This window comes from Callorhinus ursinus, unplaced genomic scaffold, assembly GCF_003265705.2.
Source record: "Callorhinus ursinus isolate GAN/ISIS: 27379988/994484 unplaced genomic scaffold, GSC_fseal_2.0 scaffold41, whole genome shotgun sequence".
NCBI classification, from domain to species: domain Eukaryota; kingdom Metazoa; phylum Chordata; class Mammalia; order Carnivora; family Otariidae; genus Callorhinus; species Callorhinus ursinus.
This window is the reverse complement of record NW_027397103.1, coordinates 12,416,342-12,440,328: the sequence shown is the minus strand read 5'-3', so window position 1 is coordinate 12,440,328 and position 23,987 is coordinate 12,416,342. Positions and strand designations below refer to the sequence as shown.

The 23,987-nt window shown below is 40.2% G+C and overlaps 2 protein-coding genes across 7 annotated transcripts; both read right to left on the bottom strand.

Moving 5' to 3' along the window:
- Window positions 1-379: 379 nt before the first annotated feature.
- On the bottom strand, window positions 380-23,979 carry GTF2H3 (general transcription factor IIH subunit 3). Of its 6 annotated transcripts, none has more exons than XM_025889726.2 (13): window positions 23,851-23,979; window positions 22,676-22,755; window positions 13,200-13,306; window positions 11,822-11,988; window positions 11,130-11,192; window positions 9,478-9,507; window positions 9,302-9,330; window positions 7,049-7,123; window positions 5,573-5,626; window positions 2,666-2,734; window positions 2,149-2,284; window positions 2,004-2,040; window positions 380-1,918 (listed from the first exon to the last, which is right to left on the bottom strand). In XM_025889726.2, exons 1-13 carry the CDS (start codon window positions 23,861-23,863, stop codon window positions 1,849-1,851), a joined length of 930 nt encoding a protein of 309 aa, XP_025745511.1. In that variant the 5' UTR covers window positions 23,864-23,979; the 3' UTR covers window positions 380-1,848. The 6 variants fall into 6 exon arrangements, with proteins under 6 accessions (XP_025745511.1, XP_025745510.1, XP_025745513.1 ...); XM_025889725.2 differs by lacking the exon at window positions 23,851-23,979 and adding an exon at window positions 23,585-23,844; XM_025889728.2 differs by lacking the exon at window positions 23,851-23,979 and adding an exon at window positions 23,456-23,549.
- Window positions 10,318-10,790, bottom strand: LOC112837444 (large ribosomal subunit protein eL32). Its single transcript, XM_025889731.2, has one exon. It carries the CDS (start codon window positions 10,733-10,735, stop codon window positions 10,328-10,330), a length of 408 nt encoding a protein of 135 aa, XP_025745516.1. The 5' UTR covers window positions 10,736-10,790; the 3' UTR covers window positions 10,318-10,327.
- Window positions 23,980-23,987: the final 8 nt, after the last annotated feature.

Genomic DNA, 23,987 nt, shown 5'->3' with positions numbered 1-23,987 from the left:
TTGCTAACCTTGCTCCCAATATAAAATTACAAGCAAACATCAAATCTTTCTTCTAATAGTTTCATACTTAGAAACTTTATATTAAATACTTCATACCAATCTATTATTATGCAGTATTTGTAACAATATTTTCATATATAGTTTAGCAAGATTTTAAATTAAAGTTCTTCAGGGGCACCTGGCTGGCTCATTGAGTATGAGTACAGCATGTGACTCTGGATCTTGGGATTGTGAGTTCAAGCCCCACACTGGGCATAAAGCTTACTTAATAAAATAAAAGTTCTCCAGAGCTGAATAAAAAATTAACATTTGACCAAATCCAGTTAAAGTACAAACTTGAAGGTAAGCTGAATTAGCATGAAATAAACAAGCAAATGTGAAAATTTAAATTATTTTATTATAAAAATTTATATAAACCATAAACACAACAGTTAAAAATAAAACCTAAACAGAATTAAGCCAGTACACAAAACATCTCAAACAGAAAAGTAGTAACAAGAACCTGATCAGCTTCTTTGAAATTCTTCATCTTTTAGATATCTGATGACTTTCTAGACTTAAAACAGTGATTTCCATTACACTTAGGCTGTGAAATATTAAATATTATTTCTAAAAGACAAATAAGATTCTCAAACTCAAGGATTAACAAATATTTGCCAAGTGATAACCAAAACCTGTGTGAATTTAACAAAATTATAAATCCAAAGTACAAAAATCTACCTGAAATCATCTAGCCAAACACCAAATTACTTAAATGAGACTCAGCTTCTGAGATGGTAGAAAGAGAAAATTAAAATCTTATTTACATACAAAGTTGTGTACACAAATGGGTTTTTGTCAATATACGTTTAAAAACAAACCAAACCAGCCACCACTCCTGAAAACTCTTCTTACACTGTGATGGAATTTGAAGACTTCTAATAACCTCAAGGTTACACAGAAAAATAAGTTTTTTCTCGTTGAAATTACAAATAATTTTTCTTTTGAACCTATCGCACTTGTTCTAGAGAACAGTTCTCCAACATTAATGCTTTTTTTTTTCCTCATTACAAAAGGAAAGAATTCTATCTGGGGGACAGTACTGAACCGTAAAGAATCCATTCTCCACCAAGAAATTCCCCATCCAAACCCAGACACCAGCTTTCACACATAAGCTCTTCACACAACTATCTCTGAAAAGAAAGTCGTTGCCAGGGTACCACACCCTCTCTCCTCACTCACTTAAGATCAGACTTTGTACTTATGCAGCGACAAACAGTTATTACGTGGATGACTATGTCCAAACGCGCAGTGATGGCAGACAAAAGCAAAACTATCTGCTAGTATCTGAAGCTAAATCTCAACTTAGACAATAAGGATGATATTTACAGGACTGTCGTCAAAGTCAGCTGTTGATTCAAGGAAGATGGTCTATGTGGATCAGTGCCATTACTGCATGGTTGCTTTTTCCAGAACTGTGCTCAAATTTCACCGGTTGTACATTTCACAGGCAGAACCCAGACTCGGCTACAGTCAAAAGCCTACAATCAGTCAGGCTAGACTGACTGGCAAAGTGATCATCTCATTAAAAAAAAAAAAAAAAAAGAAAGAAAGAAAGAAAAAAGTCACTAATTTGTGCCTTCTTCTCCCTCTGTGGACAAAAACCAGTCAGAAAAGATTGCACAGAATGACCCCCTCAAATAAAGCAGTCTCCCAAAAGCACAGCATGAGGATAATGGTCTAGAAATCTTTCCTGTAAGAAACTTGATTCAAAATTATCCCACACGCACTGTATTTCTTTCAGGGCCTCCTAAAATTCCACCATACAATTTCTATTAATAGGCTCTAAAAGACTGGGGGGTCGTATGATCACACGGACACTTTCAGTTTCTTTTTCTTGGCCTTCAGCACAGGAGGCAGAGAAATCTTAAAGGCTGTCCTGTAACGAGACAGAGAGGAAGACCCTCTTAGGAGCTCTGAATCTCTCCCGCGTGAGCCAGCCACACCAGCCCAGGGATACTTACTCGCACGTCGTACAGATAGGACTGAAATTGCAGAATACTGTAAATGTGAAAAACAAAACAAACGGGATGTTGAAAAAAACCACCCAGTTGACTTATTTTCTGCCACCCCCGCCCCCAACACAGAAAACTCTATACTTGAACTTACTTGACAAGCACACAGAACAAACATAGCCAATTTCAATGAGATTTCGATGGCAGAAGCAAGCTGCCCGGTAGTCCACATGAACGGGGGGTGGGAGGATTAACTGAGATCTCTGATCTTGATCAGGAAGAAAAACCCACTAAAAAAAGAAAAGAGAGAGAGAGAGAGAGAGGCAAGGAAATTTTATTTAAAACATGGGGGAAAATAATCAGAAGCTGCAACACAGGTATCAGACACTAGCCAGTGAACACTAAGGTAAATAATAAATTAGGATTTTCCTTAGGAATCCATCAAGAATCGCGTTATTCATTCCGCAGTTATGGAGCACCTCCCCAAGCAGCCACTGTCGTGCGAACACTCCTACAACAGTGTGTATGCAGCTGCCTTCGAGGACGACCCGAAGTGTCCACTTCTAGCACCCATCTACTTCCTCTCCCACTTACTAGCATCAGTCATTGTGCTCCCCTTCATTCCCCGGGAGAGAGGGGCTCACCCAGACGCAAGGTGTTAGGTTCCTTACCAGTAAATACTGCAGAAGGGACGGCATCTGAGGCACCTTCAAGTATAGTCCCCCCGTGATGTCACAAGCCTGCAAGACACCCAAAGGGCTCTCTGCCAAACCGGCCCTCGCTTAGCTTTTCCAGACAGATGTAATTCTCACCAGCAATGCTTCGGGTCTCCAAAGGAGAGGGGGATATGACGATGCCAATCAAACGGGCATGGTTTCCCAAGGGTGCATGAGGACCAGAAACTTCCTGCTGCCTCTCAAGGTGTTCAACTATTTTTCCCACAGGCAGCACACTCTTGCACCCTTTGAAGACCTTAGCGGAGCACAGTGCATGCCCTTTCTCCTCTGTGTTTGCTACTGATGAAATTTTTATTCCGGCTGCGTTTACTCAGTTTCATTATATTTTTAACAACAGCCTTGAGATCATTCTCAGGCCATAAAATTCACCCTTTAAAGTGTGGGCTTCACTACTTTTTACTGTCTTCAGAGTGGTGCAACTGTCACCACTATCTAGTTCCAGAACATTTCCTCACCCCAAAAAGAAACCCCATACCCATTAGCAGTTATTCCCAACCCCCTACCCCTAGGCTACCAGTGACCCACTTTCTATCTCCATGGATTTGCCTATTCTGGACATTTCGGATAAATGGGCTCGTACAATTTTCCCTTAGCATCATGTTTTCAAGGTTTATCTACACTGTGGCAAGATCAGTACTTTATTCCTTTTTATGACCAAATAATATTCTATCGTATGGTTATACCACAACTTATTTAACTCCATTCATCCACTGGTGGACACTTGGGTGCAAGCAGGGGGAAGACAGAGAGTCAATCAGTTAAGTAAATGCAGAAATAATGTCAGAGGTTATGATCACTTCGATGAAGACAACTGAAGTTGGGTAAGGGGACAGGGAGTGACACTGGATGGCCAGGGAAGGCTTCTCTGAAGAGGTGACACAGAAGCAGAGACCCAAATGAGGGCAGGGAGTAGACCAAGCAAGTATCTGAGGAGAAGCCTTAGAAGCAGAGGGAACAGCAAACACAGACACCCTTAGGCGGCGGCGGGCCTATAGTTTTAAAGCAATAGCAAGGAGCCCAGTGTGGGTGGAGTAAAGAGGGAGATCCCATGGAAACAAAGAGATACCCAGAAACCATACTGTGCAGGGGGTACAGACAGCCATGGCAGAACTCTGGGTTTTAGTCTATATGTGAGGGGATGCCATGCGAGGGTTTTAAGCAGGTGAGTGACAAGATCTGATTTATATTTTGAAAGCTTCATTCTGACTGTCTTGAGAACGGACTTCAGTGGGCAGGGTAAGCATAGAAATAGAGACCAGTTAACAGACACTATAATCCTCCACTTGAGGGGTAGCAACGAAGGAGAAGACATACGGTGGGATTCAGGGACTATTTCAAAGATCAAGTCAAAAGGATTGGCTAATGGGTTGGAAAGGGAGGAAGAGAAGAAACAAGGCAGAGTCAGGATTTTGGCTTGGATTTTTGGCTGATGAACTGAGCTGCCACTTGCTGCGATGGGGAGGCCCCTGGGAGGCAGCATGGAAAAAATCAGTTCTGCTTCAGACAAGTTAAAGTGGAGACGCTGCTGGATGCCCAAGGGGAGACGCTGCCTGAGCAGCTGACTATGCAAGTCTGGAACACAGAGAGCCTGCATCTGGCCCAGACATAGCAATGTGAGGGTTGGGGAGGCAGAGCATTTAAACTTAGGGTATAGCCAAGATCTTCTAGGAGTTAGCAGACACTGTGTAGAGTGAAATGTGCAGTTAAAAAATGTATTCAACCTTTTCGATTTTTTAATTCTGAACTATAACCATATGTGCAAGAGTATATATATATGTAACATGTAAGTGTGGTTTAAATAAAACGAACGCCGTGTATCTACCATCAAGCTTAAGAAATAGGACAATTTGGAACCTCTGACATTAGTATACTTTCTAATCATATCTCCCCTTCCCACTCTGTGTCCTCGGCAGTATCCTAAACTCAGCATTTCCCAGTTTTGTGCTTTTAACTCATCTTTTAGCAAAGAATATTTCTTGTGGTCGAAAAAAACATTTATCAAAAGTTCAGCAATTTCTTCAGTCTTATTTGTTTCTTCTTTCCCCTTTCTGGTTACCTTAGTTTGCAGTTTCATATATTTGACTGAAAAGCAACATCTAACAGTGCTCTCCAAGAGAAATAAAATATGGGCAACATGTGATACTTAATTTTTCTAGCCACGTAAAAAAAGGAAAAAAGAAGATAAAATTAATTTTAATAATTTTATTTAACTCAGTATATCCAAAGTATTATCAGCTTAATATGTAATCAATATAAAAATCTTTATTTTACATTCTGTTCTTCATATTAAGTGTGTGTTTTACACTTAACAGTACACCTCAATTCACCAGACTCATTTCAAGAGCTCAACGGCCATATAACTATCATATAGGACAGCATAGATCTGGGGTATGATCCTAGCTTTATAAAATCCTCTGCTTAGCGATCCATTCTTCCATCTATACCTATAGAGATCTGTTATGCTCTTTACCTAATATTAGCAACGGTAATTTTAAGATGATAGGATCTAAAGGGATTTTTTACCCCTTTAAAAAATACTTTCCTGTGTTGCTTGAATTCATTTCAATATGTGACTCACTTTTACAGAATCAATCATTATGTAAAACGTAAATAAAAATTCTGAAGGAACCAGAGAGTTGTACACCTGAAACTAATGTGACATTGTGTGTCAACTTACTTCAATAAAAAAATAAGGACCAGAGAGATGTTCGTGGTCTAAGCAACAGCATCACACAGGCTAATTCCTAAAAATGTGTGAAGGTTGGTGACAGACATTTAACAATAAAGAGAACACACCATGCTCCCCTGACCACCAACACCACACTTCCACTGAACACGTACCTGTTGGAGGAGTCCTGAATCCGAGTCTAAAACACAGGCATCAATCAAAATATTCTGAAATGAACATTCCAAAAACATTATAGGAATAATAAAAATACTGACTTACACTGGGAACCTACTATGTGCTATTTTTTTTTAGACTATTCTTAAAACAGCTTATTTGATATGCAGAATAACTCTGCAAAGCAGATATTCAATCTGCATTTTGCAGCTGAAGCACCCAGGCCTTGGCCAGGCTGTGGTCACAGAGCCGGGGGGGAGGGGCAGTGCTGTCACCCCCAGTCTGTCTGTCCCCAAAGCCCATGGTCTTTTCACTACATCATGCTGCTGCTCCAACACAGAGAATATTAGGCATGAATATGGTAGCATTTTGGGTTAAAACTTAAGTGTTTTTTTTTATTAAAGATTTTTATTTATTTATTCATAAGAGACAGAGAGAGAGAAAGAGAGGCAGAGGGAGAAGCAGGCTCCCCGCTGAGCAGGGAGCTCAATGCAGGACTCGGTCCCAGGACCCTGGGATCGTGACCTGAGCCGAAGGCAGATGCTTAACCATCTGAGCCAACCAGGTGCCCCAAAACTTAAGTTTTAAGAAAGCTTATTTTTTAAACATATCAAAGAAAATGTAGTAGTGATAATTCATTTGAATTAGTGTAAATTCATTCAATTATCTGCAAAATAAAAAATATAAATTCTTGGTAAGACCTCCCTAAAGCAAAGAGATAGAGGAATTGAGGCAAGGCACACAGCAAAACTGTAAACTAGGGATTCTTAGCCTGAGGTCCAAGGATGTGCTAAACGGGGTTACACGAATACCATGAAACCATAGGCAAAACTGTGTTTCAGTGTACCTTTTTCTGGGAATCCATAAGATTCATGGGGTCCAGGACCCAAAACTGAGAAATGATTAGTTTAAAATATGAATTCCAGATTCTTCATCCACTGATAAGGCCATTTAGTCAAAATATCTCTGTATGTAGGTCATTCAAAAAATAAAATTCATTATGAAACAAATATTTTCTAAAAGAAGGCTCCCAAGGGGGGGGGAGAGAAAGAGAGAGGCAACCCAAGAACAAGCTCTTAACTATAGAGAACACACTGATGGTCACCAGAGGGGAGGGGGGGTAGGGGAAACAGGTGATGGGGACTAAGGAGTACACGTGTCATGATGAGCACCAGGTGGTGCATGGGCGCGTTGAATCACGATAGGGCACACCTGACACTAATATAACACTGTATGTTAACTGTGCTGGAATTTAAATTAAAACTAAAAAAAAAATGGGCACCTGGGTGGCTCAGTTGGTTAAGCGACTGCCTTTGGCTCAGGTCATGATCCTGGAGCCCCGCATCAGGCTCCTTGCTCAGCAGGGAGTCTGCTTCTCCCTCTGACCCTCCCCCCCTCATGCTCTCTCTCTCATTCTTTCTCTCAAATAAATATTAAAAAAAAAACGGGAAAAAAAAGGGATGCTCCCAATTCACCTGCTTTTGTGCTGCAAAGATGACATTCATGAAGTTCATATACTGCAGCGCGCTGTCTTCTGCAGCCTTAATCACCTAAAAATCATATCCGCATGAACACCTCACAGGCACACCCGAGTTCTCACTGCAAACACAACCAACGCAGCTTTTCTAATCTGCCTGCCCAGTTACCATTCTTAAATAATACATACAGCGTAAAGATGACTGCAAGAACCTCCCCAGTTCCTACCCTCCAAGAGATAGTCCCTGTTAATAGTTCCAGACAGCACCTAGGTGGGTGCGTGCACGCATGCACACACACGCACACACACCCGCGCACACAGACACACCCTGGGATGATTATCTAGTGCTCTGCAACCTGTTTTTTTTGTTTGGTTTTTTTTTAAGTAAACTCTGCACCCAACATGGGGCTCAAATTCACAACCCTGAGATCAAGAGTCACACGCTCTACCCACACTGAGCCAGCCAGGCACTGCTGCAACTTGCTTTTTGGTTCCACAGTATCTGGGGGAGTGGGGAATCTTGTATCAATGAATTTGGATGTATATCATCCTTTGTGCTAACTTCATAGAGTCCACTGCTGAACCAATTATCTATAGAGGAAACTGAAGCAGCTTCCAATCCTGTTTTAGACAATGCTCTGGTGAACATTCTCATATACACTTTACACAACTCTCTGACTAGCTCCTAAAATAATCAGGGAGATTGCTAAAGTATACCTCCTGATAGAGGTTACCAAACGTTCCTCCAAAAAAGTTGTACCAATTTACCCTCCCGTTGGCAATGCAAGAGAATAACCCATCCCCAGTCCTGCCATCAACGCTGGGAACTGCCCATTTGTGCTGAGCAAGAAGCAAACAAGGAAAACCATGTTACTGGATGTTTCTATTTCTTTGCTTACCAGTAAGGCTGCATGTATTTTCAAATGCTTACTGGTTATTTGCATTTCTTCTTTTGCAGGCTGCTTATGTTTTCTACCTATTTCTTTAGAGTAAACCTTAACTTTTAAAATTTAATTGGTAAGGGCAGGGTGCCTGGGTGGCTCAGCTGGTTAAGTGTCCAACTCTTGATCTCAACTCCGGTCTTGATGTCAGGGTCATGAGTTCAAGCCCCGAGTTGGGCTCCACGGCCAGCACGGAGCCTACTTAAAAAAGTAAATGAGTAAGATAAAAAAAGAAATAAAATTTAATTGATAAGAGCTCTTCTTCATTTTAAAACTACTAAATTAATCCTCTGTCGGGTAGCTATGCTGAAAATACTTTTCCTTCTAGCTTCTCTTTCATCCTTGCTTTGGGGATTTGATTTTCTTGAGGTTTTAAGCTTCACATCATGCTCAGCAAGCTCCTCCCCAACCTGAGATTATAAACAGGTATTTTCTTTCAGCACTTCTATGACTTGAACTTTTCCAGTGACATGTCTGACCTTTACTAGAATTACTTAGGTGTGAGCAATGAGATCTAACTTTGTCTTCCCCCAACCAATGGCCAACCAATTGGCCCAGCACCTTTAACTGATAATTCATTTTCTTCCCACTAACTTAAGTTCTTCCTTTCCACAAGTCAAACTCCTCTGTGGACCTGATTTTATTTCTGGAGTCTAGTCTTCCCCATCTACCCTGGGCCAACTACTGCCCCAGAACCACACTGTTACTGTAGCTTTGCCATGTGTTTTAAGGCCTAACAGCAAGTTCCTGCTTATTATTCTCTTTCAGAAAGCACCTGGCTATTCTCATTGATTTATTCTTCCAGACAAGCTATTGAAAAAAAAAATTTTTTTTTTAAATTTTAAGTAATCTCCACACCCAACATGGGGCTCGAACTTTACTACCCCGAGATCAAGAGTCACACAGTCTACCAACTGAGCAAGCCAGGCGCCCCTTACTGTTGAATTTCTTAAAGCACTTGGCATGGAGTCGGCTTCAGATTCCCTCTTCCTCTGTCCACCGCCCTCTCCCCTTCCCCCGCTCTGCCCCCATGACATGCATGCTCTAAATAAATAAAATCTTTTAAAAAAATTCTGAGATTGCATTGAATTTACAGTTTAACTTTGGAAAAACTGACATCTAAGAATAAAATATGGCCATTCTTTCAATTCTCTTGTCTCTCAGAATTTTTCATCATAATCAATTTTACACATCGCTTGCTAATTTATTCTGGATACTCGTATTTATTATAAATGGGTCTTACTTCCCATTATGCTTTCTAATTGGTTATAGTTGGTATATAAACATAGTACTGATTTTTTTAATCTTACCAAAATCCTTGATTTCATTTCCTGATTATCTATAAAGAGATAAAGACAGATTACAATTTAACTGAATCTTACTAAACATGTTACAAGGTTTTATTACCAGTATTTTCAAACAGTCCACCAAAATTATAGCAGTAAAATAAGGATTCCAGATCTTACAAAAAGACACAGACACCTACCTTTAACATCCTTGCTCATTCTATGAATGTCTGATTTTTTTAGCATTAAGGAATTTTAAAATATTATTTAATTTCATGAAGATTTATAGTAAACAGAAAAATAACCTCAAATTTTAAATAAATCCAGTATCCACCTAGCTGAAAAAAGAAATGCTCTATTTCCCATGATAAACACACAAGAGTAATTAGGGGTTTCCAATTACCGACTGTAATCAACTGAGCTTTGTAACCTGACCAAAACATGACCTCTGTCCCAGAAAATTAAAATTACCAAGATTTATCCTTCTGTGATTATCCACCACACCCTAGCTTTGAATACTGGGATGACAAGTAAATCGATAAGCCAGATAACAAATGTGAAAACCACACACACATGACCCGGCACCCCCAAAGTCTAGGGCACAGGAATCACTCAATACTTTCCAAAACAAAGAAATTAAATTACACAAGACAGGGAGAATACAGGGGCGCCTGGGTGGCTCAGTCGGTTAAGCATCTGCCTCCAGCTCAGGTCATGATCTCAGGGTCCTGGGAATGAGTCCCACGTCAGCCTCTCTGTTCAGCAGGGAGTCTGCTTCTCCCTGTCTCTCTCTCTCTCTATGCTCTCTCTCAAGTAAATAAATAAAATCTTTTTTTTTTTTTTTAAAGACTGGGAGAACATCACACAGACAACATCAACATGCTTAGGACAGTGTTGTTCACTCTATGCTAAGTGCAAATAACCTGTGGGCCTCTGGAGAAACCACTCATTTATTAACCCTCAGGATCACTAAATGGTTTTTTTTTTTTGTTTTTTTTTTTTAGGTTTTATGGTTTTATTAACACAAATATGATGTGCACAACAAGCCGTCTATTCATTTTCTTCGCTGCGCAGCCTGGCGTTGGGATTGGTGACTCTGATTGCCAGCTGGGCTGCTCTTTCCACAATAGCTTTGCGGTTCTTGGAGGAGACATTGTGAGCAATCTCTGCACAGTAAGATTTGTTGCACATCAGCAGCACTTCAAGCTCCTTAACGTTGTGGACTAGGAACTTCCGGAAGCCACTGGGCAACATGTGCTTTGTTTTCTTGTTGCTCCCATAACCAATGTTGGGCATCAAGATCTGGCCCTTGAATCTTCTGCGCACCCTATTGTCAATGCCTCTGGGTTTCCGCCAGTTGCGCTTAATTTTGACATAGCGGTCTGACTGGTGCCGGATGAACTTCTTGGTCCTCTTTTTAACGATCTTGGGCTTCACCAGAGGTCTGAGGGCAGCCATGATGCCCAGTAACAGATGGCGGCCACCTCCACAGGCAGCGCCGAGAAAAAGAGAGCACTAAATGGCTTTTATAAATACCAAACACACTGCTCCTAACTTAAGGAAGGTGGAAAAAACAAACACCCTCCCCAATTTGTCAAAGCAAGATACAAGCATCCTGAAGAATTTGTTGTGAGCAGAAGGACATACTAGAGAAACAAGAGTTTTCTTTACATTTCTAATTTTTACAGCTTATCTTAAAAATATTCCAAAGCCAAGATAAACTATTTTCTGGTTACCGACCACTTTAGGATATTCATGCTTTTCCTTAATATGGACACCCAAGGTTCTAAAAATTATCACAAGTTAAGATATTCAGAAGCCACCTTCTGAGTAACTAGAACACCAAGGATACAGCAAAGAGCTTTGGCGAGGGATCCTGCCAGCAGCGTTTCTGTATGTTGACCCTTTATGTCACCTACAAAAAAAAAAAAAAAAAAAAAATGTGAGCAGAAAGGGGTCAAAAATGAAAGCTCTGAATTTGAAAAAGTAGGTGGATGGGCGTGTCAGAAACTAGGAGTGGAAATGGTGGTACAGCTGGGGGGGAAAGATAAGGAAACTGATCTGGGCGCGTGAGCCACGCCGTGGAGCATCTACGTGCAGACACTTGGTGAAAGAAAGGCTGGATTAGAGACAAAGACTGGGAAGTGTTCACATAGAAATGATAATTAAAGACGAGTGGATGAAAACACACAGAGGAAGAAAAACTAAGAAAATAATGTGCGGAATTAAAAAACCTACTTTTTATGGGACAAGATAAAAGAAAAGTCAGAAATGGAAGAATGGTCCAAAAACAGAGGAAAAACAAGTCAAAAGGATATCGTGAGATGCTAAGAGTATGTTTCAAGAAGTACAGGCTGGTGGACAGCGTGAGATGCTGGCAAGGCAGGTAAACAAGGCACAGGCTTTGAGGAAAATGATTTTACAAAAGAAGAGAGAGAACACAAGTAAATCTCTCAGGAACCCCAAATCTCTGGACTTAAAGCCTCAAGGACCACCACATGCAACTGCAATTGTAAAATAATAATGGAGAAAGAAAGCTGTTACTCTTGGTCATGAGATCTTTAATCTCTTCAGCAATAACTTCATTCGCTGCTGTGAACAACTCATATTTCCCGTCCTTGCTCCCTGAGGGGTTGAATTCAGAAGAAGGGTTGCCAGGCTCTCCAAAAAAGTCTCCAAGTCTGCCATTCTTTCCAGGATATAAGAATCGACTGAAACAGTGAGGGGAGAAAACACTGAGTTACACCAGGACTCTGTCCTCACTCAACATTCAGATGAAATTCAGCAACCAACCAACCACACCAATTCTGCCTCACAAGACTCTGTAATAAATTTATTTTTAAGAAATGTATAAAACAGGCAAATTGGCAAACATGAGTCTACCACCAGAGAATGTTTTAGTGATCCCACTGCTTTCTAACAAATGAGAGGAAATAAAGTGTGTGCTGGGTCCCAGTCTCTTGAAATGCTTCAGGGTCGTTCTCATTCTATTTTCTCAGATACCAACTGGGAAGAGAGTCATACCAAATTCTAACTTACAACCAGTTTTTTATTTGAGGTATATTTATCTACCCCAGTAATAAAAATCTGCTCCAAGGGTCCCTGAAAAGATTCTCCTAGGGCTTCATGATTTTTATAGTAATCCTGTAAAAACACGTATTTGATTTTTCTAAAAGTTGGAATACTTTGCTTTTTACAGTTTTTCTTTTGATGTCTTAACCAAATCGGTATCATCTTTTTCATTCAACTCTGAGAAAAATGCATGGTGATCATGGGAGCAGGAGCACTTAACTGGTGGCCCACAGGCTCTTTCAACACACCAAAGAGAGCAGCCCTAAGAAATGAGATATTTGAGAACTATCCACTGACCTCATATGAAATACGCTGGTACACAAGAGTCACTTCTACCAAGATGTGACATTTAATCAAGACATAGAAGAGCCGTGTCTTACATGGAGAATATGATTCTGTGGTCAGCATATACATGAAAAGTAAATATGGTGAAAATATGTACCATATACATGGTCATGTTTGCAAGGCATCTGCAAACCTATGCACCCATCCTGAAGAGAATCACACTTCCCATTTCACCTGCCCACCTGGGGCAGACTCACGCAAAGAACAGTAATAGGAGCTGCCAGCCTTGCTTGATAATTCTCCCTGTTTTTTGCCTACCATATGGTTGAACCTGAGTAAGTTACATGTGCACAAGATGCAAATCTATTAGATACCAGCTAATGAGGTTTCCAATATTCATTTCTATCAAAATGTACATGTACTGATTCTTGATGCTGTTAGTCTTGCTCAATGCTACATTAAAAAAAAATTCTGCAACACAGAAAAGGAATAGTACATGCTGACTGGCATAAAGACCTCACAAATGTTAAGCACTGAATAGGCAGAGTAATCACTAAGGTCATACCTTTCTTGAATGTGACTTGCTATCACAGCAAGTTTGTTGGAACGATTCATGAATAAATGAGAATTTCCCAGTACCATCACAGCATCTATACATTTTGATAAAGTAAACTGTTGAAAAACAGAAAACATTAGAAAAGGTAAAGTAGCTATCCAAATAACTAGGTTAGGTCTTGAAATGATAAAGATTTCATTTAAATTGTAGACCATTATTCACTGCTAAAAATTTGCTCAGGAGCTCCCTTCTCCAAAGCCATAAGCAAAAACACTTGAAAACTAGTTTTCTAATTTTACTTATATGAGATGATTTCTACATTATTCCACAAATATTTTCTGCAAACATTTAAGGAAAGCAAACATGTCACATATTCTGTGATAAAATTACTAGCAAATTATTACTACGCACAGAGTAGATGATTAATACATATTGATTAAATTGGTGATTTGTAAAAGTTTTCAATTCATTCACTCACTAAGTATGCTAAGCCCCTGTTATGTGTGTTATGTGTCAGGCAAAGATCCCTTCTTTCATGGAGCTTACATTCTCATAAGTACTATATTACTAAAAAATGTACATGGGTATTTTTATAAACCTGGAATAAAGCATGTCTCTCTTAAAGAAAAGGATACTTCTGGCAGCAAATAAAACACTGATAAATTCCACTTTATTAAAAAAAAAACATAAACCAAACCTATTAAAATTTCCATACGGCAAAAAAATGTAAACAAAAGTGAAAGGCAAATTACAAACTGGGAAAATATAATATCAACATGTGACAGGCAAAAGATTAACCTTCTAATATAAAGAGTGTCCACAATCAGTTAAAAAAAAAGGAGAGGAAAATGGGCAATGCCCCAAGGGAAAAATACAAAGGGTCATCAAATACACTAAAAGCAAATTGAGGGGCGCCTGGGTGGCTCAGTCGTTAAGCGTCTGCCTTGGGCTCAGGTCATGATCGGCCCGCATCAGGCTTCTTGCTCTGCAGGGGGCCTGCTTCTCCCTCTCCCACTCCCCCTGCTTGTGTTCCCTCTCTCACTGTCTCTATCTCTGTCAAATAAATAAATAAAATCTTATAAATAAACAAATAAAAGCAAATTGAGATAGCTTTTATGGTACATGATATTGGCAAAAGATAAAATAAGGAAAGAGAACATCTCGTGTGGGTTCCAAAAAAAAAAGGCATTCTCATATACCACTGATGAGAGTTCAAAATAAAACAGTATTCTTGGAGGGCGCCTGGGTGGCTCAGTTGGTTAAGCGACTGCCTTCGGCTCGGGTCACGATCCTGGAGTCCTGGGATCGAGTCCCGCATCGGGCTCTCTGCTCAGCGGAGAGTCTGCTTCTTCCCCTGAACCTCTTCCCTCTCATGCTCTCTATCTCTCATTCTCTCTGTCTCAAATAAATAAATAAAAAAATCTTAAAAAAAAAAAAAAAAAAAACAGTATTCTTGGAGAGTAACAGGGTAATATGCAGTGATGTGCTGTTCTATCTATAAAATGGAATACAATTCAACGATAAAAGGAATGAATTACTGTAATAACATAGACAAATCTCAAAATAATTATGCTGAGTAAAGAAACCAGACCAAAAGTAATCCCACTACGTATTGTTTAATTCCATTTATATAAAATTCCAAAAGTGCAAACTAATCTATAATGACAAAACAGATCAGTGGTTGCCTGGGGGTGGGGACAAGCAGAGAGAAGTGGTTAGACTAAATTACAAAGGAATGTGAAGAAACGTCTGGGGGTGACAGATTTATATGTTCGTTATTTTGATTGCAGTGATAATTTCACAAATGTATACATATACAAAAACATAACAAACCAAACACTTCAAATATGTGCTGTGCACTGCATGTCAATTATATCTTGATAAAGCTATTTTAACTTTGACTTTTCTTTTGCTTTTTTTTTTTTTTAAGTAGGTTCTATGCCCCATGTGTGGCTTGCACTCATGACCCTGAGAGTAAGAGTCACATGCTCCACTGACTGAGCTGGCCAGGCACCCCTTGATTTTAAACAAGACACCATTAAGAAAATGAAGAGACAAACCATAAAGTCATAGACTAGGAGAAAATAGTAAATCATATATTTGAAAAAAGACTTGTATTCAAAATATATAAAGAGTTCTTATAACTCAGGAATAAGAAAACAAACAGCCCAATTTAAAAGTTGGGTGTAATAACTGAATATGCTTTTCAACTAAGAAAATAAAAGGACAGCCTATAAGCATGTACTACATACATAACAGATATACACAATATCTATCTATAGATAATAGTCATTAAAGAAATGCAAATTAAAACCATGAGATACCACTATCTACTTACTAGAATGACTATAACAAAAAAGACAGACAGGTGTTGGCGAGGATGTGAAGACGCTGGAACTCACACACGGCTCAAGGGAATGGAAAATGGCATACCCACTTTTTAAGTCTGGCAGCATTTTAAAGTTAAATCTAAACCTACCACGTGGCCCAGCAATTCAACTCACAGGCATCTACTCAAGAGAAATGCAAACGTATGTCCACACAAAGACTTGTTTGAGAATTATCAGCATTATTCATAATAGTCAAAAAGTGGAAACAATCCAAATGTCCATGAATAGATAAATAAGTACATCCATGCAATAAAATACTATTCAGTAATAAAGAGGAACCACCAATACATGCTACAACATGGATGAACCTCAAAAACATTACATTAAGTGGAAAAAAACAAGATCGAAATATTACCTAAACCAAAACTCGCCCAATATGAAAAATATCCTTCAAATAGTTTAATAACTATTAAAAAAAATCAAATCATAGTTTAAAACTTCCCCAAAAAGCAAACTCCAGGCCCAATTTCACTGGAGAATTGTACCACCCAAGCGTCCCTATACAGGACTTTTCCGATAAAAAATATAAAACTCTAGGGCGCCTGGGTGGCTCAGTTGGTTAAGCATCTGCCTTCGGCTCAGGTCATGATCCCAGCATCCTGGGATTGAGCCCCACATCGGGCTCCTTGCTCAGCGGGAAGCCTACTTCTCCCTCTCCCTCTGCCTGCCACTCCCCCTGCTTGTGCTCTCTCCCTCTCTCTGTCAAATAAATTTAAAAACTCTTTTAAAAAATGTTTAAAAAATATATAAAATGCTAATGAAAGAAATCAAGATCAAAAAAAAGAAAAAACCAAGACCTAAACAAATTGGAAGACCTGACATAACAGAGACATAACAAGGCTATGCTGAGTATGTCCTCAGATTGATAAACAGGTTTAACCTAATTCCTATCAAGATGCCAATAAGATCTTTTATAGACATAGACAAGTTCTTTCTAAAATTTATATGGAAAGGCAAAGGAACTAGAATAGTTTAAAAAACAATTTTGAGAAAGGAGAATCAAGTCGCAGGAATCAGCCTGCTGGAGCCCAAGACTTACTATGTAGCTACTGTAATCAAGACTCTGTGGTACTGGTAGAGGGAGAGACACATAAATAGATCAAGGGAAGAGAAAGAGCACCCAGAAATAAACCCACACATGTATACCTACGTGATTTTTGACAAGGCTGCAAAAGCCATTCAGTGGAGAAAGAGTAATCTTTTCAAAAATTGGATTATACACAGGCAAAATAATGAACCTCAATCTAAATTTCACAGATTAAAAAATTAACTCAAAATGGGGGCACCTGGGTGCAGTTGGTTGAGCAACTGACTCTTGGTTTCAGCTGGGGTCATAATCTCAGGTTGTGAGATCAAGCCCCACGTCGGGCCCCGCACTCAGCATGGAGTCTGCTTAAGACTCTCTCTCTCCCTCTCCCTCTGTCCCTACCCCTGAGTGCTTTCTCTCTAAAAGTAAACAAATAAAACCTTTTTAAAAAATTAACTCAAAATTGATTGTGGATTTTTTTGAAGACTTTAAGTAATCTCTACACCCAATGTGGGGCTCAAACTCACAACCCCGAGATCAAGAGTCACAGGCTCTACCGACTGACCCAGCCAGGTGTCCCTGGATTGTGGATTTAAATGTAAAACTTTTCACAGAAGACACCAGTGAAAATCTTTATGATGTAGAGCAAGGTTGAGAATTCTTACAGCACCAAAAGCATAGGCTATATTTTTTAAATATCGAGAAACTGGACTTGATCAAAATTAAAGACCTTCTGCTCCGTGAAAGATCACCAGAAGAGGATGAAAAGACAAGCTAAAGATGGGGAGAAAATACCTGCAAACAAGATATCTGACGAAGAGCTTATATCTCAAATACATAAAGAAATCTCAAAACTCAGTCGTTAAACATAACCCAACAATCCAACTAGAAAATGGACACAGGACATGCACAGACATCTCAGGAGGCTTATCTGTATGGGCAACAAGCCTATGAGAAGCTGTGCAACGTCACCAGCTACTGAGGAAATGCAATCAAGACCACAATAAGGGATCATTACACAACTATGAAAACAGCTAGTACAAAAACACGTCAGCATCGAATGAGGGGAGGGAGAGACTGCATCTCTTACACTTTGCTGGGGGCAATGTAAATCCATTCTAGAGAACAGTGTAGCAGTTTCTTATAAAGCCAAACACAGGACACATGTTCTAGCAGTTGCAATCCTGGATGCTTATCCCACAGAAATGAAAACCTCCATCCACACAAAAACGTCTATACAAATTTTCAGAGCAGCCTTTTATGTAACAGCCAACACCTGAAAAAAACAATGCAAATGTAGAGCTTTCCCAGGTGAGTGAAGGAACAAACTGTGGTATCTCATACCCTGGAATACCACCTGGCAATAGAAAGGACAAACTGATACACGAAACAACCTGAAACAATCAAGGGCATTCTGTTGAGTGAAAAAAATAAACCAACCTCAAAAACACTTTATGAACTATTTACAGAACTAAAGCACTGGAGAACAGTAGTAGATCAGTATCTACCACGGTTCAGGACCAGGGACTGGCTACAAAGGGGTAGCATCTATAAAGGGAGCACTAGGGAGCTCCTGTGTGTGATGGAACAGTTCTCTGTCTTGACCGAGGTGGTGGTTACACAAATGTATACACATGATAAGACAGCACAGAACCACACATATACATGAGTGCAAGTAAAACTGCTGTGATCTGAGTAAGGTCTCAAGAGCGTACTGATGTCAATTTCCTGGTTTCGCTATTGGACTCTAGGTACATGAGATGCTATCACTAGGAGAAGCTGGAGCAAGGGTACACGGAACCCCTCTGTTACCATTTTTTTTCTTACAATTTCCTAGGAGTCTATAATTATTTCAAAATAAAACATTTCAAAATAGATTTTTTTTAAGATTTTTTTTTTATTTGACACAGAGAGAGAGAGAGTACAAGCAGGGAGAGAGCGACAGGCAGAGGCAGAGGAAGAGGGAGAAGCAGGCTCCCTGCTCAGCAGGGAGCCCGATGTGGGGCTCGATCCCAGGACCCTGGCATCATGACCCGAGCCAAAGGCAGACGCTTAACCGTCTGAGCCACCCAGGCGCCCCTCAAAACAGACTTTTTTTAAAGGACTACCTATTGCGTGGACTATTTTAAATGTCCAGAAAAGGCAATATAGAGGCAGAAAGCAGATCAGTGGTTGCCTGCAACCCGGAGGGTAGAAGCAGTGACTGAACAGGCATGAGGGAACTTTCTAGGGTGACAGAAATGTTCTAAAATGAAATTGCAAGGCGGGCCTAAGGGGGAAATACATAGCCATCCAAGCCTCACTCAAAAAAATAGAAAAATTCTGAATTCACCAACTAACTCTACACCCTAAAGAACTAGAGAAAAATCAACAAACGATGCCTAAGCCACGCATTAGAAGAGAAATAAGATTAGAGCAGAGATCAATGAATTAGAAACCAGAAACACAGTAGATCAGATCAACGAAACTAGAAGCTGGTTCTTTGAAAGAATTAGTAAGATCGTTAAACCACTGGCCAGACTTATCCAAAAGAAAAGAGAAAGGACCCAAATTAATAAAATTATGAATGAAAGGGGAGAGATCACGACTAACACCAAGGAAATAGAAACAATTATTAGAAATTATTATCAACAACTACATGCCAATAAACTGAGCAACCTGGATGAAATGGAGGCCTTCCTGGAAACCTATAACCTCCCAAGACTGAAACAGGAAGAAACTGACAACCTGAATAGGCCAATAACCAGTAACGAGATTGAAACAGTGATCAAAAACCTCCCAAAAAACAAGAGTCCAGGGCCTGGTGGATTCCCTGGGGAATTCTATCAAATTTTCAAAGAAGAAAAAATACCTATTCTCCTGAAGCTGTTTTTCAAAATACAGAAACAGAAGGAAAGCTTCCAGACTCATTCTATGAGGCCAGCATTACCTTAATCCCCAAACCAGGCAAAGGACCCCATCAAAAAGGAGAATTTCAGCCCAATATCCCTGATGAATATGGATTCCAAAATTCTCAACAAAATCGTAGCTAATAGGATCCAACAATACATTTAAAGGATCATCCACCACGACCAAGCAGGATTTATCCCCGGGATGCAAGGGTAGTTCAACATTCGCAAATCAATCAGTGTGATAGAACACATTAATAAGAGAAGAGAGAAGAACCATATGGTCCTCTCAATTAATGCAGAAAAAGCATTGGACAAATTACAGCATCCTTTCCTGATTAAGACTCTTCAGAGTATAGGGATAGAGGGAACATTCCTCAAGTTCATAAAATCCATCTATGAAAAATCCACAGCGAATATCATCCTCAATGGGGAAAAGCTGAGAGCCTTTCCCTTAAGATCAGGAACACGTCAAGGATGCCCACTCTCGCCACTACTGTTCAACACATTACTAGAAGTCCTAGCAACAGCAATCAGACAACAAAAAGAAATAAAAGGTATTCAAATTGGCAAAGAAGAAGTCAAACTTTCTCTTTTCGCAGATGACATGATACTTTATGTGGAAAACCCAAAAGAATCCACCCCCAAATTACTAGAACTCATACAGCAATTCAGTAATGTGGCAGGATACAAAATGAATGCACAGAAATCAGTTGCTTTCTTATACACTTACAGTGCAACTGTAGAAAGAAAAATTAGAGAAACGATTCCATTTCCAATAGCACCAAAAACCATAAGATACCTCGGAATAAATCTAACCAAAGAGATAAGGATCTATACTCTAGGAACTACAGAACACTCATGAAAGAAATTGAAGAAGACACAAAAAGATGGAAAAACATTCCATGCTCATGGATCGGAAGAATAAACATTGTGAAAATGCCTATGCTACCCAGAGCAATCTAATTTTTTTTTTAAGATTTTATTTACTTACTTGACAGAGAGAGAGAGAGAGACAGCAAGAGAGGGAACACAAGCAGGGGGAGGGTCAGAGGGAGAAGCAGGCTTCCCGCTGAGCAGGGAGCCCAATGCGGGGCTCGATCCCAGGACCCTGAGATCATGACCTGAGCCAAAGGCAGTCGCTTAACCAACTGAGCCACCCAGGCACCCCTACCCAGAGTAATCTATACCTTCAATGCCATCCCGATCAAAATTCCAATGACATTTTTCAAAGTGCTGGAACGAACAATCCTAAAATTTGTATGGAATCAGAAAGACCCCGAATCGCCAAGGAAATGTTGAAAAAGAAAAACAAAGCTGGGGACATCACGTTGCCCGATTTCAAGCTATCTTACAAAGCAGTGATCACCAAGACAGCATGGTACTGGCACAAAAACAAACACATAGACCAATGGAACAGAACAGAGAGCCCAGATACGGACCCTCAACTCTATGGTCAAATAATCTTTGACAAAGCAGGAAAAAATATGCAATGGAAAAAAAGACAGTCTCTTCAATAAATGGTGCTGGGAAAATTGGACAGCCACATGCAGAAGAATGAAACTCAACCATTCTCTAACACCCTACACAAAGATAAACTCAAAATGGATGAAAGACCTCAATGTGAGCCAGGAATCCATCAAAATCCTAAAGGAGAACAGAGGCAGTAATCTCTCTGACATCGGCCACAGCAACTTCTTTCAAGATACATCTCCAAAGGCTAGTGAAACAAAAGCAAAAATGAACTTTTGGGACTTCAGCAAGATAAAAAGCTTCTGCACAGCAAAGGAAACAGTCAACAAAACAAAGAGGCAACCCACAGAATGGGAGAAGATATTTGCAAATGACACTACAGATAAAGGGCTGGTATCCAAGATCTATAAAGAACTTCTCAAACTCAACACCGAAAAAACGAATAAGTCAAAAAATGGGCAGAAGACATGAATAGACACTTCTCCAAAGAAGACATACAAATGGCTAACAGACACATGAAAAAATGTTCATCATCATTAGCCATCAGGGAAATTCAAATCAAAACCACACTGAGATACCACCTTACACCAGTTCGAATGGCAAAAATTGACAAGGCAAGAAACAACAAATGTTGGAGAGGTTGTGGAGAAAGGGGACCCCTCTTACACTGTTGGTGGGAATGCAAACTGGTGCAGCCACTTTGGAAAACAGTGTGGAAGTGCCTCAGAAAATTAAAAATAGAGCTACCCTGTGACCCAGCAATTGCACTCCTGGGTATTTACCCCAAAGACACAGATGTAGTGGAAAGAAGGGCTGTATGCACCCCAATGTTCATAGCAGCAATGTCCGCAATAGCCAAACTGTGGAAAGAGCCAAGATGCCCTTCAACAGATGAATGGATAAAGAAGATGTGGTCCATATATACAATGGAATATTACTCAGCCATCAGAAAGGATGAATACCCAACTTTTACAACAACATGGATGGGACTGGAGGAGATTATGCTAAGTGAAATAAGTCAAGCAGAGAAAGTCAATTATCATATGGTTTCACTTATTTGTGGAACATGAGGAATAGCATGGAGGACACTAGGAGAAGGAAGGGAAAAATGAAGGGGGTGAAATTGGAGGAGATGAACCATGAGAGACGATGGACTCTGAGAAACAAACTGAGGGTTTAAGAGGGGAGGGGGGTGGGGGGATGGGTTAGCCCAGTGATGGGTATTAAGGCAGGCACGTACTGCATGGAGCACTGGGTGTTAAACGGAAACAATGAATCATGAATCACTACATCAAAGACTAATGATGTACTGTATCGTGACTAACATAATAAAGTAAAAAAAATAAAAAGAAATTAAAAAAAAAGAAATGTAGTTTTACCCTGAATATTTCATTGTTTCTCCATCATGGGTGGTTTCTCTGATTATTCTTTACAAAAGTGTACTCTGAGTTTCAATTAAATGATTCTTAAACACAAAAAAATAAAAAAATAAAAATAAGTAAAATGAAAGTACAGTGATGGTTACACTCTTTTATTGTGATTTTTACTAAAGAAACACTGAATTGTACATTATAAAGGATGAATTTTATGGTATGTAAAATATGCCTTAATAAAGGTGATTTTTTTTAATGAAGCTGATTTTTAAAAAAGCACTATAAACACACAGTTAAACCAGAATTATCCACAGTCCTCCTCCAGCAATCTTACCTGAGATTCCTTTAATGCTTGCTTTCCCCACCAAATTGGGTTGGTATCAACTACAATAACTAGAAGATTCAATTCATCTTCTGAAAATATTAACAAAAAATATACACATTAGCCTCATGAAAGCGTTTCCAAGCCAACACTCCCAATTTGTAAATTAAACCCACAGCAAGCACCACCACATGCCTTTACATGTTTATCATTCTACAATCATGAAATTAATCAAAGGTCAAGTGCTTTTATTTTTTTTTTTTTACTTTTTATTTTTTTAAGGGTTTTATTCATTTATTTGACACTGAAAGAACCAGACTGAGAAAGAGAGAGACAGAGAGCAAGCCCAAGCAGGGGCAACGGCAGGCAGGGAAGAAGCAGGCTCCCAGGGCCCTGGAATCATGATCTGAGCTGAAGGCAGCTGCTTAAGCAACTGAGCCACCCAGGTGCCCCAAAGGTCAAGTGCTTTTAATGATTTAAAGCTCTGTGGGCCCGTAGCAGGCTCTTGCCAGCCTTCTGTCCCACTACATCATTCAGGCATTAGTACGTAAGCTCCCCGTGAGGGGGGATTCTTCTCTGTCTTGTCATTGCTTATCTTCTGCTCCTGGCACAACAGATGCTCAATAAATACCTGTTAAATGCACCCAAAATATTCACATTTTGTCCGTTCAAGGACAGAACCCACTGACTAACTGGTTAATATTCAACAGCAGTAGGAGTCCCCCATTTCTGTCTTAGTGTAATATAGTGGCTCAACTTGCCACAGGGCCTTTGCAGTCATTCAAGACTCACTTTTAGCACCCGGACTCTTCTCTAAAGGAGCTCCTCCATGATCATCCCCCTAATCACAACGCAGTGCTGCATCCCAGTATACTGTCTTCACAGCTCTGTCACCCTTCCAAATTGTTCTGATTTACTTGCCTGACGTCTGCCTCGCGCACGAGACTGTAAGCTCCACGAAGGCCCCTGACTGCCATGTTCTCTGCCGTATTCCCCAGCGCATAAAACAACGCCTGGCACACAGGCCATTCAAAACTACTTACTGAATACATGAACACATTTGCTACTCCTCTAAAGACCAAACAGATTGCCCCAGCCCCCCAAAGTAATGCTCCATCTGGGCGGTCCTGGCTAGGCCGAGTCCGCCCAGTCCCGGGGTCGCGGGTCCCTCCCCGCACACCCCTCACCGTCTGACACCATGGCGGCCAGGCTCCCCCGACGGGCAGGTAGCAAGCAGTCAAGCGCTCCTCCCGGATCCTGCGCGCCCCGACTTCCGGCGCTGCCGAGTGACCCGCAGGCGGCTTGGCCCAGGCCGCGCGCCGTA

What these genes read in the sequence shown, in the direction of transcription:
- LOC112837444 (XM_025889731.2), bottom strand. Translation starts at nt 10,735, where the DNA reads ATGGCTGCCCTCAGACCTCTGGTGAAGCCCAAGATCGTTAAAAAGAGG.
- GTF2H3 (XM_025889725.2), bottom strand. Translation starts at nt 23,666, where the DNA reads ATGCGCTGGGGAATACGGCAGAGAACATGGCAGTCAGGGGCCTTCGTG. An exon ending in GTGCGCGAGGCAGACGTCAG is followed by an intron (nt 22,756 to 23,584) that starts GCAAGTAAATCA and finishes TAATATTTTCAG; the next exon opens with AAGATGAATTGAATCTTCTA. An exon ending in CCCTTCTGCAGTATTTACTG is followed by an intron (nt 2,285 to 2,665) that starts GTAAGGAACCTA and finishes TTCTTTTTTTAG; the next exon opens with TGGGTTTTTCTTCCTGATCA.